This window comes from Macrotis lagotis, chromosome 2 (assembly GCF_037893015.1).
Source record: "Macrotis lagotis isolate mMagLag1 chromosome 2, bilby.v1.9.chrom.fasta, whole genome shotgun sequence".
In the NCBI taxonomy this organism is placed as follows: Eukaryota; Metazoa; Chordata; class Mammalia; order Peramelemorphia; family Peramelidae; genus Macrotis; species Macrotis lagotis.
The window spans coordinates 242,736,961-242,752,480 of record NC_133659.1 but is presented as its reverse complement, the minus strand read 5'-3'; the positions used below and the strand labels follow the sequence as shown (position 1 = coordinate 242,752,480).

Sequence of the window (15,520 nt, the reverse complement as noted above, 5' to 3'; positions counted from 1 at the left end):
GAATTATGAGGTTTGAGACACCAACCACAACTATGAACAAGAAGCAAGATCCTGGAATGATCAGGCAACAGGGAAAAGATTTTCTTTTTCCTTGGAGAAGGTATGCAAGAGATAGTTTTTCTCCTAGGGACTTTGGTTCAAATGTTTTGGCTCCCAGGGACTAGAGCTTTTACATTAATCAATAAATAGTTATTAAGTGTCTCCTCTGCATCAAGTACTATGCTAGTCAATTGTAAATATAAAAATAAAAATGAAAACACTCCTGCCCTCCACGAGCTTATATGCTACTGAAGAAGACATTACCTACACAACATGGTATATATGAAATAAATATACATATTTCTGAGAGCGACACTAATATTTGAGGAGATCAGAAGATTTCATGTAAGAGGTAGCATTTGAAATAAGCTTTGAAGGAAACTAGGGATAACAGGAGTCAGAAACAAAGAGGGATTACATTCCAGGGTATAAAGGTATTTAGCCAGTGCAATATGGGAGAGGAGATGGAGTCTTATATGAAAAGAACTACAATAAGGCCAGTTTGGTTATTCCAGTCTGCAAAAGGAGCAACATATAATAAGACTGGAAAAGGAGATTGGAACCATCTTATGAAAGGTTTTAAATACCAAACAGAAGAAAGATCTGAGTTCAAATGTAGTCTCAAACACTAACTCATTTGACCCTAGGCAAGTTGTTTAAACTTTATCTCAGTATCTCCATCTATAAAATGGAGATTATAATAGCATCTACCTCCCAAGGTTGTTGTGAGGATCAAACAAGATAATATTTGTGAAGTGCTTTGCAAATCTTAAAGTGCTATATATAACACCTTTATCCTTATTATTACTAGATGTGTAAATAGAGAAAAAAGGAAAACAGAAAAAAAAAGGCTTTTGCTATGAAAGGGGCAGGAGAAAACATTCTCACCTTCGTTTTCATCCTTAAACAGCTCTTCTGTGCCAAATTTGAGGATATCATCAAGCTCCTGCTTAGACATTGAACCGGCCTTTGAGCCTAACCCAGGCCTTACAACCAAGTGTGTCAACATCATCTTCCTTTTGGCCACCTGGGTAATCCTCTCCTCTACTGAAGCTCGTGTCACAAACCGGTAAATCATCACTTTGTTGGCTTGACCAATTCTGTGAGCTCGGCTGAAGGCCTATACAATGGCAAAAGAAAGTAGGACCAGTCAGGGAACAATGGAGAGAAAAAACATCCTCAGAGAAGGGACATTGTGGAAGAGAATGTACCACCAAAGCCAAAAAGATCTTTCTCTGACTCTAGGTCATCCTCCCCTATGTCTCCCCTGTTCTTTATGTGGGATACCCAGGTTGTTCAAATTCTCACCTGGATATCATTGTGGGGATTCCAGTCAGAGTCGAAGATAATGACAGTATCAGCTGTGGCCAGATTGATGCCTAAGCCCCCAGCTCGAGTAGATAGAAGAAAGCAGAACTGCTGGGCCCCAGGGGCTAGGTGAGGAGGCAATTGGAAAGTCAGACCCATCTAGAGGCAATTCATTTCCCAATCCCTGGCTCTTCTCTAGCCAAACCTATACTCCCTCAGAAACTCAGGCAAACAACTCTTGTCAATGACCAAGAGGACTTCTCTCAGGAACTAAAGTCTTTATCTCTCAGTAACTGACCCTAACAATTAGAACAATCCACAAGTAGAATGGGCTGCCTGGGGAAAGAGTAAACTTCCACTCACTAGAGGTCTTCACACAAAGTTGGTAAAATGACTATTCATTGGGGCTACTGTAACAGGGATTGTTGTTCACGTAGAAGTTTGAAGCCCTTTGAAGTTTCTTGTAATTCTAAGAGCATGTCATTACAGGTATCACAGATATCTTTAGTGACCCATGAATCTATCCCCCAGATAATCATTTTCATCCTGTGAGCCTCTGGGTACCCTCACCATTGAATCGGTCAATAGCCTCCTGTCTTAGTGCTCCAGTGATGCCTCCATCAATCCGTTCATATTTGTAACCCTCATAATCTAAGAAGTCCTCTAGCAAATCCAACATCTTGGTCATCTGGAAAAGGGAAGAAGGATTTTTTGGGGAAGAAAATAGGGAAGAATGGAGGTTTATCTGGGATAATAAGGAAACAGAAGGGTCATAAGAACATATCTATTCTTCCACCCAATTCCCCTGTAGGAGTCCTAGTCCTCCTTCTGTTTTATTTCTTAAAAAAAAAAAATCTAAATTTATTAGTTTTCAACCCATTCTGGACCACTGTCCTATTTTGGCTTCCCAAATAATTTCTACTTTCTAACCTCACTTGTCATTCAAAACACACTATTTTTTCCTTTTTTAGTTGTTTCCCTTTCCTTATCCTTAGATTATTCCTTCCAAGGAGGCACCAAAAGCCTCCTGCTAGGAAATAGGTAGAGTTACCCCTTTACAGATCCCAAGCAAGGCAAGGAACCACCTAAGGACACAATCTGTAGAGAAGAAGACTCTTTTAAATAATAATTTTTTCATAATATTTAATTTTTACATGTTTTGACATCAAAAAAATTCTGTTCTTCACTGTATGTTAATGTGTATTTTTTTTTTTTTTTTTTTAGGTTTTTGCTAGGCAAATGGGGTTAAGTGGCTTGCCCAAGGCCACACAGCTAGGTAATTATTAAGTGTCTGAGACTGGATTTGAACCCAGGTACTCCTGACTCCAGGGCCGGTGCTTTATCCACTGTGCCACCTAGCCACCCTGTTAATATGTATTTTATAATAAACTGCATGCACTACAATAAAATAGTCAAGCTTTTGTGTGGACAAAAAGGAAGATTAAATTTCCAGGTCTTGACTAAAATACATAAGTGCCTTTTTTTTTAGGTTTTTTTTGCAAGGCAATGGGGTTAAGTGGCTTGCCCAAGGCCACACAGCTAGGTAATTAAGTGTCTGAGGCCAGATTTGAACTCAGGTACTCCTGACTCCAGGGCCAGTGTTCTATCCACTGTGCCACCTAGCCACCCTCCCACATTCAATTTTAAAAGGGATATTTCTAACACCCTTAGAATAAGATCTTGGGCTAGACAAAAATTGAACAGAAATTCATAAATTAAGTTAATCGAAAGAGTTTCCAGTACCAAGGATTTCAGAGTCTTTGAGAAATCATAAGTCCAAGCAAGCAGAAAGAGAATGGTGGCAGGAGTTACCTGGGAGAAAATGAGCACCCGGTGGCCCTGTTCCTTCAGTTTCCGAAGCATCTTTTGTAAAAGCATAAGTTTTCCAGATGACTTGATAAGAGCCCCACCTTCATATGCTCCACTGGGAAGTTTTGGGGACTCCTAAAATGTAAAAAGGAAATACAAGTCAGGAATAATGATAAAATTCTTCAGTTTCTACTGAATGCCTAAATTTAATCTAATCCCCACAGTCCTCAGAGACCTAGCCATTGGTTAGGGTTAGCATTAAAATTAGTATTAGAAAAGAAAATGGAATAGAACTGGGTTAGGAATGGAATTAGGGTCAGAAAGGGAACACATCCCCAAAGAGAGCTAGAGCTGATGGTGTGTCTAAACACATATTGAAGCATACTTTTTAAAAAATTTGTTCTTGAGATTTCTTTTTTGGGGGGGGGGCGATTTATGCTACTTTTACAATATGACTACATGGAAATGTTTTGTATGACTACACATTTTTAACCTGTATCAAATAACTTGCTTTTTCAATGAGGGGGATGGGGTGGAAAGGGAAAGAATTCAGAACTCAAACGTTTTAAAAATGAATGTTAAAACTTGTCTTTATATGTAACTAGGAAAAAATAAAATAAAATATAAAAAAAGGGAACAGAATTAGCGTTAAGTTTAGAAATGAAGATAGAATTAAGATTAGAAGTAGAATTAGATATGGAATTAGGTATCATCACCAACAAGCTTTCTTCTTTACTTCTCCAATCCCAGATATTCTTTCCCTAAATTAATAGGCACTAGTTCAGTTCCCAGATAACCCCTCCCTACTAGCCCCATAAGTCCCACACCATAGCAGCCACAGGGAAGAGGTAGGGGTGATTGCAGCACTTCTTCAGATCCATCATAATGTTGAGCAATGACACTTGGTTTCCACCACCTCGAGAATTCAATGCCTCAAAATTTCGAGTCAGGATATATTTGTAATATTTCCTGTTGGGGGGGAAAAAGATTAGGATAAGGTATTTGATGACAAACCACCTCACCCCCTGATAAATCCCCACCTATCCCCATCTCAAGGACCCTGGCATTTAGCCCCCTAGCCTCACTTCTGCATGGGACTGAGCTCCACCCTAACAATAAGCTCTGTCTTGGCTGGCATATTCTTAAAAACATCAGCCTTGAGCCTTCGAAGCATATGTGGCCCCAGTAGGTCATGTAGTTTCTTGATTTGGTCCTCTTTGGAGATGTCAGCAAATTCCTCCAGAAAACCTTCCAAATTGCTGCAGGTAGAAAAGAGAAAGGGAAAACTTCTAATTTCTTTTTAAAATTTTTTTTTTTATTTAAGGCAGTGGTCTTAAGTGACTTGCCCAAGGTCACACAGCTAAGCAATTATTAAGCATCTGGGGCGGCATTTGAATTCAGGTATTCCTGACTCCAGGGTCAGTGCTCTATCTACTGCGCCACCTAGCTGCCCAAAAACTTCCAATTTCAAGGTCTCTAGTCCTCAGGGTCCCAAGACTAATTCCATATATATCCACCCCTTATTCCAAACCTGTTCTTCACAAATTCATTACTGTTTCCCAGATCACCCTAAGTTTTTTCTGTACCCCTAATTTTCCTCATTATACCAACCAAATTGTTCCCTATTATTTTCCCCCTTAACTAGGATTAATACTAGAAAGGGAAAATGAAAGTTGAAATTAGAATTTAATGCAAAGATATTTAAAAGTTAAGAGGATTGGGGGCAGCTAGGTGGCGCAGTGGTGGGGGCAGCTAGCTGGCACAGTGGATAGAGCACCTGAGTCAGGAGTAACTGAGTTCAAATCTGGCCTCAGACACTTAATAATTACCTAGCTATGTGGCTTTGGGCAAGCTATTTAACCCCATTGCCTGGCCCACCCCCCCCCAAAAAAAGTTAAGAGGATAAGAGTCAAGGAACTGGGCTAGAGAGTTGTGTATAGGGTAGGTTGGTAAAGAGGGATACTTACTTAAATCTTTCTGGGGTAAGAAAGTTAAGTAGGTGGAAGAGCTCCTCCAGATTGTTCTGAAGGGGGGTCCCAGTCAGCAGCAATTTATGATCAATCTTGTAGCCATTCAGCACCCTAAAGAACTAGAAAGGGGGTCAGGGTGGAGGACAAGGAAAGAATATCAGCAAATTAGAGTATCTGGTTCTTTAACATCTAACTTTACTTTCTAGCACATTTTCTCAGAGAGACAGTGATTCTGCCTCTCAACCTCTTTCCCTCAGGGGTCCAGGTATCTTATCTCTAGCCCCCCAAAAAAGGTTGTCAGATTCTTAGAAGGAAAGAAATAAGAAGGCTTAAGTCCTGTGGTGTCTTATCATCACTCTCACCTTGGATTGGTTATTCTTGAGCCGGTGGGCCTCATCCACCACAAGACAAGCCCAACGAATGGAACCAAGTGCTGCTTGGTCAATGGTGATCAATTCATATGATGTCAACAGAACATGGAACTTCACCTGTGCCTCTCTCTGCCAACATAATAATTAATCCTAGATGGATGCTACCCAAATGGTACCTAAATTCCAAATCCCATTCCCTGCCCAAGACCTAGGTATTCTGCTTCCCTTCAAATCTCCAAAATGAATTAGGTATCTTATCCTACAGTCTTGACTTCAAAGCCCATAAGGACCCATACATATACTACTTAATGCTTCTATTCTCTATTAAGGATTTAAATGTGAAGCTCCACATTTAAAACAAAAATTATCCCCTGGGAGTGCCAGCTGTATTCCAATCTACAGTATAAAGTATTCTTTGATGGAAGCAGAAAAAAGAGATGACAAATGGAGGAACTAGACAGGGGAAGGGATATAATACTAATGGGACAAAGGAGGAATAGTAAAGGAGGAATAGCAGGTTTGGTTGCATGAGAGGAAATGAGGTATAATGTTGACAACCTACCCTCATCTTAAAGGCCTTTTTGCCACCCTTGATAGCATTATCTTCAAAGGAGAATTCATTCTCTCGAATAATGGCACGGCTATCCTTGTCCCCAGTATATGTCACCACATAGAACTTGGGGGCCCACATCTGGAACTCCCGTTCCCAATTTATGATGGTTGAGAGTGGAGCACTCACCAGGAATGGACCTTTTGTGTGGCCCTGGAGGATAAGAGGAAGCCTGGGTCACAACTCAATCCAGCTTCTTAGCTTATATTCCCTCATTCCTCCTCCTCTATCACAATCAGCCCTAGTCTATTGCAGAGATTTAGAGGAAAAGGCAACGGGAAATACTGCAGAAAAGGAGCTCAGTTTGGGAGATGAGGAGTAAGAGAGAACAATTTCTAAATCAGTGGTGGCTCCAGGGACAGGGAAGGTGGAAACCTCTAGGATGGGATATAGGCTCAAGAATCATTGTCTGTTCCCCTCAGGGACCCTGGTATCTGGCACCTCCTTATAAAGAGAGTACAGGAAGACGATGGTTTGAATGGTCTTGCCCAGGCCCATCTCATCAGCAAGAATGGTGTCAGTGCCCTGTGCCCATGAGAATCGTAGCCAATTTAGCCCTTCCAGCTGGTATAAGTGCAGCGTGCCCCCTGTGGCTGTGATGAAACGCGGCTGGTTCTCATACTTCACCGTAGGCTGTGAGATGAAGAAGTCAGAAGTCAGAAGAATGGTCAGAATTAGTCCTGCGGTTATTGCCTCCTACCTCTCCAATTATAATTTCAAGTAGATTATATCTCTCAGTAGCATATAAACTTTTATTTCAGTAGCATATTACTTTTATTTCAAAGTAAACTCCTAAAAATTATAGTTTAGTTCTTTTGGGTTTTTGTTTTTTTTTTTTTTTTTGTCATTCAGACAGCTCTCAAAAGCAACATGGGACAGAGCTGAAGAGATCACAATACAACACCTTGAGGTTAATTATGGTCCCTAGTTGCTCTTTTACCCCTTCCCTTTGTTCCTAGAACAAGGTGGCTAGTTGGTGAAGAGGATAAGTACTGGGCTTAGAATCAAGAAGTCTCATCTTCATGAGTTTAAATTTAGTCTCAGACACTTACTATTTGTGTGACCCTGGGCAGGTTATTTAACCCTGTTTGTCTCAGTTCCTCATCTGGAAAATGAACTGGAGAAGGAAAGGTTAACCACTCCAGTATCTTTGCAAAGAAAACCCCAAATAAAGTCAGGAAGAGTTAGCCATGATTGAAACACCAAATAGCAGTCTCCTAGAAGTTAATTCCTAGTAGCCTCAGGGTCAAGGATAATTGTTGGAGGAGAACTAACTGCATATGAAGACAGAGTCTACATTTGCCTTCTCTTCTTAATTTCTGAGGCCATAGATTGTGATGAGAGGGACTCACATCATTGGTGGGAGAGGTAGGAGGGCCATCTCCCTGAAGCTCCTTCTTCTTTTTCTTATACTTTCGAGGTTGAGCAGGATCTTCCCCCATGATTAATTCCCTAGGAGACAGAGGAAGGTATAAGTCTTTGGTTTGGTCACTAAAAAGCATATTCCAGTCTGGTCTCCTCTTTCCATCACTTCTCTCATCTCCCACAGCTTTGGATTCTGTCTCTATCTTCCACAACTGAGGTTCCCCCCTCACTATCCCCCAACCAACATTCCAGCTCAACAGCCCATTTCTCTATATTCATGAATCCCATTATTATTCCCAACTCAGACCTTACTCCTTGTCTTACACACCTTCTTTTATTCCAAATAATCATACCATATCTTCTATAACTCTCTTCTTTTAATTTTATCTCTCTTCTCCACCTCCCTACCCACCAGCTATAACTGGCCATTTTTCTATTTCCCAATTCTTATTTCTCTTCCCCCCACCCCCCTGACCGGTGTCTCCAGTAGCTGTTTTTGTGGGCATCATATTCAGGAATGTTCATTTCATCTTCCTCCCAAGTTGACTGATCGTATGGCAGGTCTCTCCATTTTACCAAGTAGTGGTAGTTTCCCTTCTTATCCATGCTTTGTTGGGTAGAGAAGGAAAAGGATCAGAAGGAATGGAATGGGATATAAATAAAAAGTCTTCTTTTACAAAGTAAGCAATAGATATATACAACTTAATGACCTAAGTGGTTATATACGCACAAACTATCAACAGTTCATAAACAAGTTAAAATACTTGAAGTATATTTCAAAACTTTGATGCAGACACCCTCAAAGATATGAAACTTCTCATGGGTCAACTTTTTGGTCAACTAACTGAACTGTAGTACATCTTGTGCTTTTATGCATAAACAGGAATAAGGGTGTGTATAGAGGGTGAGCTGGGCTGGGGTCCTCTCTGATCTTACTCCTCTTTCTAATGACTCACAGTGTCTGATCAAGTCTTGATCATTAATTAAATACTTCCTATCTAAAGAGAAGAATTCTTAATATTAAGGGCTATTAATATAACAATATAGAGGGCAATCAATCTTGAAGGGTGATCCTGTGATTCCTATATTTACCTGTGATTAATGATTCTATGAACAGTCATCCACTCTGGTTTGATACCAAATCGGTAGAACTTTTCCTCCATCTCAGCATAATGTGGGTCTTTGCTCTTTCGCTTGTCACTTTTCCCATCATCTTCACCAGAGCCATAGTCCAATGGTGGAGGTTCATCCATATCATTCTTTCGCTGATAGTTGCGGTACATCACCAGGTGAAATATCTCAAGCTGGTAAGAGTAGGAAGATAAAGAATCTAAGAAACTCTCTGTAAGAACAGAGAGAGAAGGAGGTAGGGAACAGAAAAAGATAGAAAAAGGAAAAAGGGGTGGCTCAAGGAGCATGTGAAGTAAGGACCAAGAATAGGAAAATGAATAGAGAGTGAAAAAGAGGGTGTTGAATGACTAATATGGAAAGATGTTAAAACACTATTGTAACATGTATGACCTATATTAGATTGCTGGCTGCCATGGAAAGAGGAAGGGAAGGAATAGTGTTAGAAAAATGTGGAACTCAAAGCTTGCAAAAAAATGTTGAAAACTATCTTTGCATGTAATTGGGAAAAACTTTTAAATAAATAAATAAATCGAAAAAAGAAGGTTGTTGAAGCTAGAAGACAGTATTGGAAGGAAATTTAGAGGTCACTTAAGTCCAAATTCCTCATTTTAAAGATAAGAAAAATTGATGTTTAAAGAAGTGATTCGCTTAAAATCACACAGGGAGTAAGTGCCAGAATGTTCCCAGGTCTTTTAACTCCAAGTCCATCATTTTTTCCACTACACCAAATTGTTTCCCAAATGCCTGGGGAAATAGGAGGATAGGCACATGATATAAAGAAGAGTGTGGAAACACTGGTGATGGAGAAGGGGTGTTAAAGGAAGTAATTGAATTAGAAACAATGGTTAAAGGTTAAGTATATAAAATATAAAGAATAAAAAAAATTGAATTTGAAGGTTAGGTGAAAAATGAGAGAAGCAAAAGATATAACCCATTGGAATAAAAGATGAAAGCCAATACCTGTAGCTCCTTGGCCCAAGAGCAGTGCCAATAGGATAGTCCAACCCACTTGACAAAGAACTCTCGCTCAGAGCGACCTTGAAGAGGACGGGGAACTTGGATGTCAGGTGACCCCTCAGCCAGTTGAGGGGCTGGAGCTGCCACAGGTGGCTCTCCCCACCTCCAGTACAAGATCTTCTGCACTCGGCCCTTCAGTACAGGGCACTTCACAGCAGACAAAGATAAAAAACAAATCACTAGAATAGTATAACTAGCATTTTATAAAAGGAGTAGACTGAGGTGGGCAAAGAAAACTGGGGCTTGCAAATGAAGTGGTGGTAGAGGAAAGAGTGAGAAATGTGGAAGTGGGAGACCAGGGACCAGAAAAATAGCTGAAGGACATATATTAAGGGCAGGATGTTTAGATTTTTTCGGGGAGGTATGGAATAAAAAAGGGGAATTGAGACAAGGGACTAGCTGCTGGGGACGTAACAATGCTTACCGTGCACCGAGGACATAACCATTCACCATTGGGAATGTCTGGCAGGGGAGGATTCAGGCAATGAATATGGTAAGAGGAGATACAGGCATCACAGCAGAGTAGCTCCCCGCCATCCTTGCACACTCGGCAATACTCCATGTGATCATCTTCTTCCTCCTTTTCCCCTTCCTCTTCTCCTTCTTCTTCATACTCCTCTTCTTCTTCCTTGGCTTCCCACTGTACTCCCTCCTTTTCCTGAGGGTTAAGGAAGAGACAGACACAGAAATACAACAGGAGAAATAGAAAGGAAGAGAAACTTTATTGAAGAGTGTCATTTGGGTTCTTGGGAGTACAGGCAAAGGAAGGAATATTTAATAAATAAGACAACTAGATCCATGAAAGAAGGTGATGTTACAGGTGGGGGGGTAATACAATAAATATAGAGGGCAGGAATGACAAACCTTAATCTTATATACTCATTTTTTTTTTGATACTAAGGAAACCAGACTTGTGGGTATAGGAAAGAGCTTGAAGATAGGAACCAGGGAACTATGGTCCTGAAAGGAAGTAAATGTCTAGGTCCCTGAGGTAAAAGAATGCTTGGGTGCTGATTTACTCACACAATGGGGGCAGCTCCACTTGCCCTCAGGAGCCCTGTCGAGCTCAGGATCAAGGCAGACAAGGTGGTAAGCACGAGGGCAGGTGTCACATAGAATGATCTCCCCACCCTGCTGGCACACCTCACAGTAATCCTGGTGATCCGTCTCATAGCCATCAACTTCCTCCTCCCCAGCCACTGCAGGACAGCCCAGAACTGTCAAACAAAGTGAAGAGAAAGAAACAGAGACAGAAAGAGAGAGACAGAGAGAGAGAGAGAGAGAACAGGAAGACCACAAGAGAAAGTAAGAAAGACAGTAAAATATTTAAAGAAAGATAAAGCACAAAGGCATGCATGCCCCTAACATTCCCTTTCCATTTTCTCACCCTTCTTCTTCTTCCTCCCTGGCCGGCCACGTTTCAGTTTCTTGGTTCGGGTGGTGCCATCAGGCCGGCCTGAGGCACTGTGGATACTGCCACTCTCTAGGTCAGACTCCTCAGCTTCAGGCTCAGGGCCTTCATCACTCTGGAAAAAATACTGCCCATAGCCCCATGGCCCATCAGCCAGACCAGTACCTGTTCAGATTCCCACCCTAGACAACTGTTTATCAGTTTCTGCTCCTCTCAAAGGTCCCAGTATTTGGACCCCAAATGCTATGGTTTTTTTCCCCCCAAGTGGTTTCCTACTCCCCACCAAGGGACAAGACAGGGATACTCACCGAGCCTCCCTTCTTTCTCTTGCTACCTAGCAACCCAAGTTTGATTTTGAGTGGTGCCATCTTCTTTCCCCGAAGTTTCTTCCGGCCATCAGGTACTCTGGGACTCTTACTTCGCCTCTTGTGTCCAGGCCCTAGTGGATGGAAAGGGCAGAAATTTCTTTGAAATCCTTTCTGGGGGCCAGAGCTTTATCAAAATATTTCTAGGCAGTATTTCATACTAGTTAGGGTTAGAAGTGAACAGTATTTCTGTACTATGATGCTGATCAATTTTTATGATAACCTCCCACCACAAACTACCTTGTGCCTCTTTCCCCCCCCCCTCAAGTCCCAAGGACTTAAAGAAAGAAATCTGGAGGAGTACTTTACCTTTGCCTTCTTTGGTTTTGGCTCTACGGATAGGTGGGGGCTGGACATCAGTAGGAGGTGGTTGAGGCCCAGGGGGAACTGAACTGGTGACGGATGAAACAGCAGATGACACCTGTTCAGCTACAGCTGCTGCTGCTGCTGCAGCTGCAGCTGCCACAGCTGCTGCTGAACCCTTAAAAGGGTTGTTGGCACTGAATTCTCGCCACTTGGCCCCTAGGATTGTCATCATCTTAGACATTGGAATCTTGGGGTTCTTCTTAGCAATCAGGGGTCTGTAGGAAAGGGTATCAGAGACTCAGACACTCTGTCTGATAAAATTCTTATCCACAGAGTAACAGTGACCAAGAAAATCTAATGCTAGGTCAGAGCAAGGTTTCCTCAGGTTAATGGTAGGAGCTTTGGGCATGCAAGAAGGGTGCCAACCAGTGATATAAGAGACAAAAGGTTAGCTCTGGGGAGCCAAGATGACAAGGATATCTCTGTTCTACTCACAGAGATATGAACAACTCCTGACTTAGGAGGTTATCTATCACTGCCAATACTTATCAGGGTCCTCTATTTTTGGCCAGAAGATGGCAGTGTTTGCTACAGTGACAATGTCATTAATTTTTTCACCCAGGACTTTAAAAGGATCAGGGTAAAGCAAACACCCTGGGGAACTGGAGGTCATTAAAGTGAAGTGTCTCTCAGTCACAATTAATAGAGAACATCATTTTGGAGAGTATAGGACTGTGAGAGGACTGTTCTGTTACTAGGGAAATTCCCCTTTAGCAATAGAGTATGGAACTGTTTGGAATGAGATGCTTGGTGATCCCTTGCGAAATATTCCACCATCCCTTCCCACCTCATGAACTGGCTGAAGGCCTTGTAGTTTGTTAGTGTATGGTAATCCTCCTCAGAGAATACATGTTCTACGTCCTCCAAACCCCATGTTAGGAGCAGTGTGGCTGATGACTTCTGTTCAACCTGGTAGAGACAGAGGTATAAGAGCTGAATAAGGGGACTTACCCTTCTTAGCAATTCCTGGAAATATTTCTGTCTTCTTTTCCTCCTCCCAACCAGACTGTCCTGCCTCTTTTGCTTCCTGTGCCATTCCAAAATTTGCTTACTCCTACCAAATTCTCCATTACATTGTCCCACTCCTAGTCTTTACTTACCTTCTGGCCTCCATCTCCCTCCCCCTTTTTCCGACGTTTTGTCTTCTTCTCCTTCTTTTCGCGGTGCTTCCGCCGGCGTTTCCGACCTGGTCCGGTTCCATACTCGCTGCCTCCACTCTCTGATTTTTCCCGATATTCATCCCGTTCTGAGCCAAATTCTTCTTCACTGTCCTAAATGGAGAAAGTAATACCTAAAAATCTGGGTGCCTCTTTCCCTAATAAGTAGTGGGAAGGAAGGGGAAGGAACTTGCTGGCCAGAATGGAGGGGAGATGATTACAGGTCATGAACAAGGCAAGAGTCAGGGGTAAAGGGGTTTGGGGGCTCCCCTGAGGGCCCAAGTTTTAGCAGGCATATTAAGTGGCTTTCCTCTTGGATCCCAGAGAGGAATTTAAGCCTCTCTTGACATTTAGACTAAGGATTTTAGGAACAGAGGAATTAAGAAAAAGGATGGCACTTCTAAGCTCTTCTGCAGGTTTCTTTATACTCACAAGCTTCTTTCGTTTCCGTGGTTTCCCTGGCTTGTTCTCCTTCTGTTTTCTGGGTCCTCGTTTTCTCTTCTTCACTCCAAGAGCTGAAGGGGGGAGCCTAATCTCATCTTCATCTTTGGGGCAGAAAACAAAGTCATACTGGAGAACTTAAACATCTAGTCCTCCAGATCTTATTCCTATTAGAGATGCAATTCCCACTTTTTCCAGGGAGTGAGGTTATTTAATTGGTTCCTGTCTCCCATCACTAGATGCAAAACTTTCTAAATACTTAAGGCATGCTGACCATAGGGTTGTTCTGAAAATGAGAGAAGTCAGAAGTAAAGACAAACCACTGTATTGGCATGCCCTCAATCAAGGATTAGAATCCAGGATATAGGTCTTAATTCTCAAGACCTTGATGGAGCAGGCTCTTTCCACCTGCTCTCACCTGTGACCAAGCTCCAACCATAGCCCCCAAACCAGCCAGCTGGCCCTCTGCCTGGAAGCTGGGGAAGCCATGCCCAGTTGCCTGCTTGGCATAATTCCAAGGCTTGAGGAAAATACAAGCAGGCAGCTCCTTCAGGCAGCCGCTGAGAGTGAGTTGTTAAGATAACCAGAATTTTATGATTAATCAAGGGAGTTTTGGTGTCTACCTGTGAGATGGAAGGTTAGAAAATACTAGGCTTCTATTTTTATTTCTCTTGCAATTCACTAAGCCTATGGTTACCAAACTATAGTTTCTGTATCAATTCATTACTTTCAGTTCCTACCTATAGGATTCTAAGTGTTGGACCTTATCTAAAAAAAAACCCTATTTCTACTACCACTATTATCCAAGAAAGTTTGATCTTTTTTTGTTTTGTTTTTTGGCAAAGCAATGGGGTTAAGAGACTTGCCCTAGGGCACATATATTGTCTGAGGCTGGATTTGAATTCAGGTCCTCCTGACTCCAGAGCTGGTGCTCTATCTACTGTGCCATCTAGCTGCCCCTAGATAGTTTGATCTTAATAATAGTAATAATATTTATACAGTACTTTAGAGAACACATTGCAAATATTTTATAATCACTTTAGGAAACTAAGAGAGGTTAAGTGATTTGCCCAAGTCACACAGTTAGAAAGTATCTAAGGCAGGATATGAACTCAGGTCTCCCTGAATTCCAGGTTTTGTACTCTTATCATTTCCCACTCAAGACTTCAGGATGAATATCTTACATCATAGTGTTAAATGCTAGCTCTGGCTTCCTTTAGAGAATATAGACATTCTGTCCCCAAATCAATATTTTTCCTAATCCACAAAGTTCTTTATAATAAACCATATTTGGTAGGTAGTATATTGTTACCCTTACTTTATAGAGTAGAAAGAAGCTAGAAAGAAAGTGAGGGAAAAAGCATTTATATAGTGCTATATGTTACAATATGCTAGGATCTGTATTAAGCACCTTTTACAAATACTCATGTGAGTCAATAGGTTAAGTGACTTGTCCAATCTTATACTGGTAAGGTGTAAGGGCTGAATCTGACAAACATATCCAGGTCTTTCTGACTTTGAATCCTTTGAGTCTGGGAATCCAGACTTTCTGACTCCAGAAACACCCAACATATGCTCAGTGATATGTGCAACATAAAAGAAATTCTGAGACAAAGGCTGACATATTTTTCACGTATACAATAAACATAGGCTGCTTACATCTACTAAAATATATAGTAACAAGCATACTTACCAACAGACCCACCCACACTTCCATGGATATAAATGTAGTACCTGCCAGTATCAAGGTAAAAACTTTGGCTTTTGGCTCAGAAGAATGGGACTAGCTATTGCTGGTGTTCTCTTATCTAGTTTCCATTCTTTTGTTTATGATAAATTTTGGAAAGCAATGGTGCCACATGGACATCACTTTCTAATTTGCTCTCTTCAGGCCCCCTAGCACCAGTCCAACCAGCCAGACCTGTAATACTTGGGCAGAGGCAACCGCAGGAGAGGACAACTTAGTGAAGCCCAGTCTGGCCCCCTTATTTTAGGTCACACTTTTCCACCTTCATAACCAAAGGCAAATTAGCAACAACTAGCACCAGAATACTACAATTTTTCTATCCCATTAACTCTCTATTGCTCCCTTCTTCCCCATAATACCTGCTTCCTTCAAAGATCAAGGTACTAAGTTCTTCTCCCTCCTTTTACAGGAAA

At 41.6% G+C, this 15,520-nt stretch overlaps 1 protein-coding gene across 9 annotated transcripts in view; it reads right to left on the bottom strand.

Annotated features, from left to right (window-relative positions):
* CHD3 (chromodomain helicase DNA binding protein 3) overlaps window positions 1-15,520 on the bottom strand; it is a 29,682-nt gene that overhangs the window by 10,837 nt on the left and 3,325 nt on the right. For 4 of the 9 annotated variants that reach the window (XM_074225522.1, XM_074225526.1, XM_074225528.1 and 1 more), the window contains exons 2-23: window positions 13,352-13,464; window positions 12,863-13,033; window positions 12,550-12,671; window positions 11,706-11,977; window positions 11,340-11,470; window positions 11,008-11,158; window positions 10,644-10,837; window positions 10,045-10,278; window positions 9,564-9,767; window positions 8,565-8,776; window positions 7,948-8,079; window positions 7,460-7,559; window positions 6,549-6,740; window positions 6,060-6,260; window positions 5,489-5,626; window positions 5,124-5,245; window positions 4,242-4,415; window positions 3,984-4,125; window positions 3,160-3,291; window positions 1,918-2,035; window positions 1,348-1,472; window positions 928-1,159 (exon numbers count right to left, since the gene is read on the bottom strand). In XM_074225522.1, the coding sequence (XP_074081623.1) occupies window positions 928-1,159; window positions 1,348-1,472; window positions 1,918-2,035; window positions 3,160-3,291; window positions 3,984-4,125; window positions 4,242-4,415; window positions 5,124-5,245; window positions 5,489-5,626; window positions 6,060-6,260; window positions 6,549-6,740; window positions 7,460-7,559; window positions 7,948-8,079; window positions 8,565-8,776; window positions 9,564-9,767; window positions 10,045-10,278; window positions 10,644-10,837; window positions 11,008-11,158; window positions 11,340-11,470; window positions 11,706-11,977; window positions 12,550-12,671; window positions 12,863-13,033; window positions 13,352-13,464 (3,612 nt within the window). The remainder of the gene's footprint in view (window positions 1-927; window positions 1,160-1,347; window positions 1,473-1,917; window positions 2,036-3,159; window positions 3,292-3,983; window positions 4,126-4,241; window positions 4,416-5,123; window positions 5,246-5,488; window positions 5,627-6,059; window positions 6,261-6,548; window positions 6,741-7,459; window positions 7,560-7,947; window positions 8,080-8,564; window positions 8,777-9,563; window positions 9,768-10,044; window positions 10,279-10,643; window positions 10,838-11,007; window positions 11,159-11,339; window positions 11,471-11,705; window positions 11,978-12,549; window positions 12,672-12,862; window positions 13,034-13,351; window positions 13,465-15,520) is intronic. The other 5 variants (XM_074225523.1, XM_074225527.1, XM_074225525.1 and 2 more) reach the window with 3 other exon arrangements.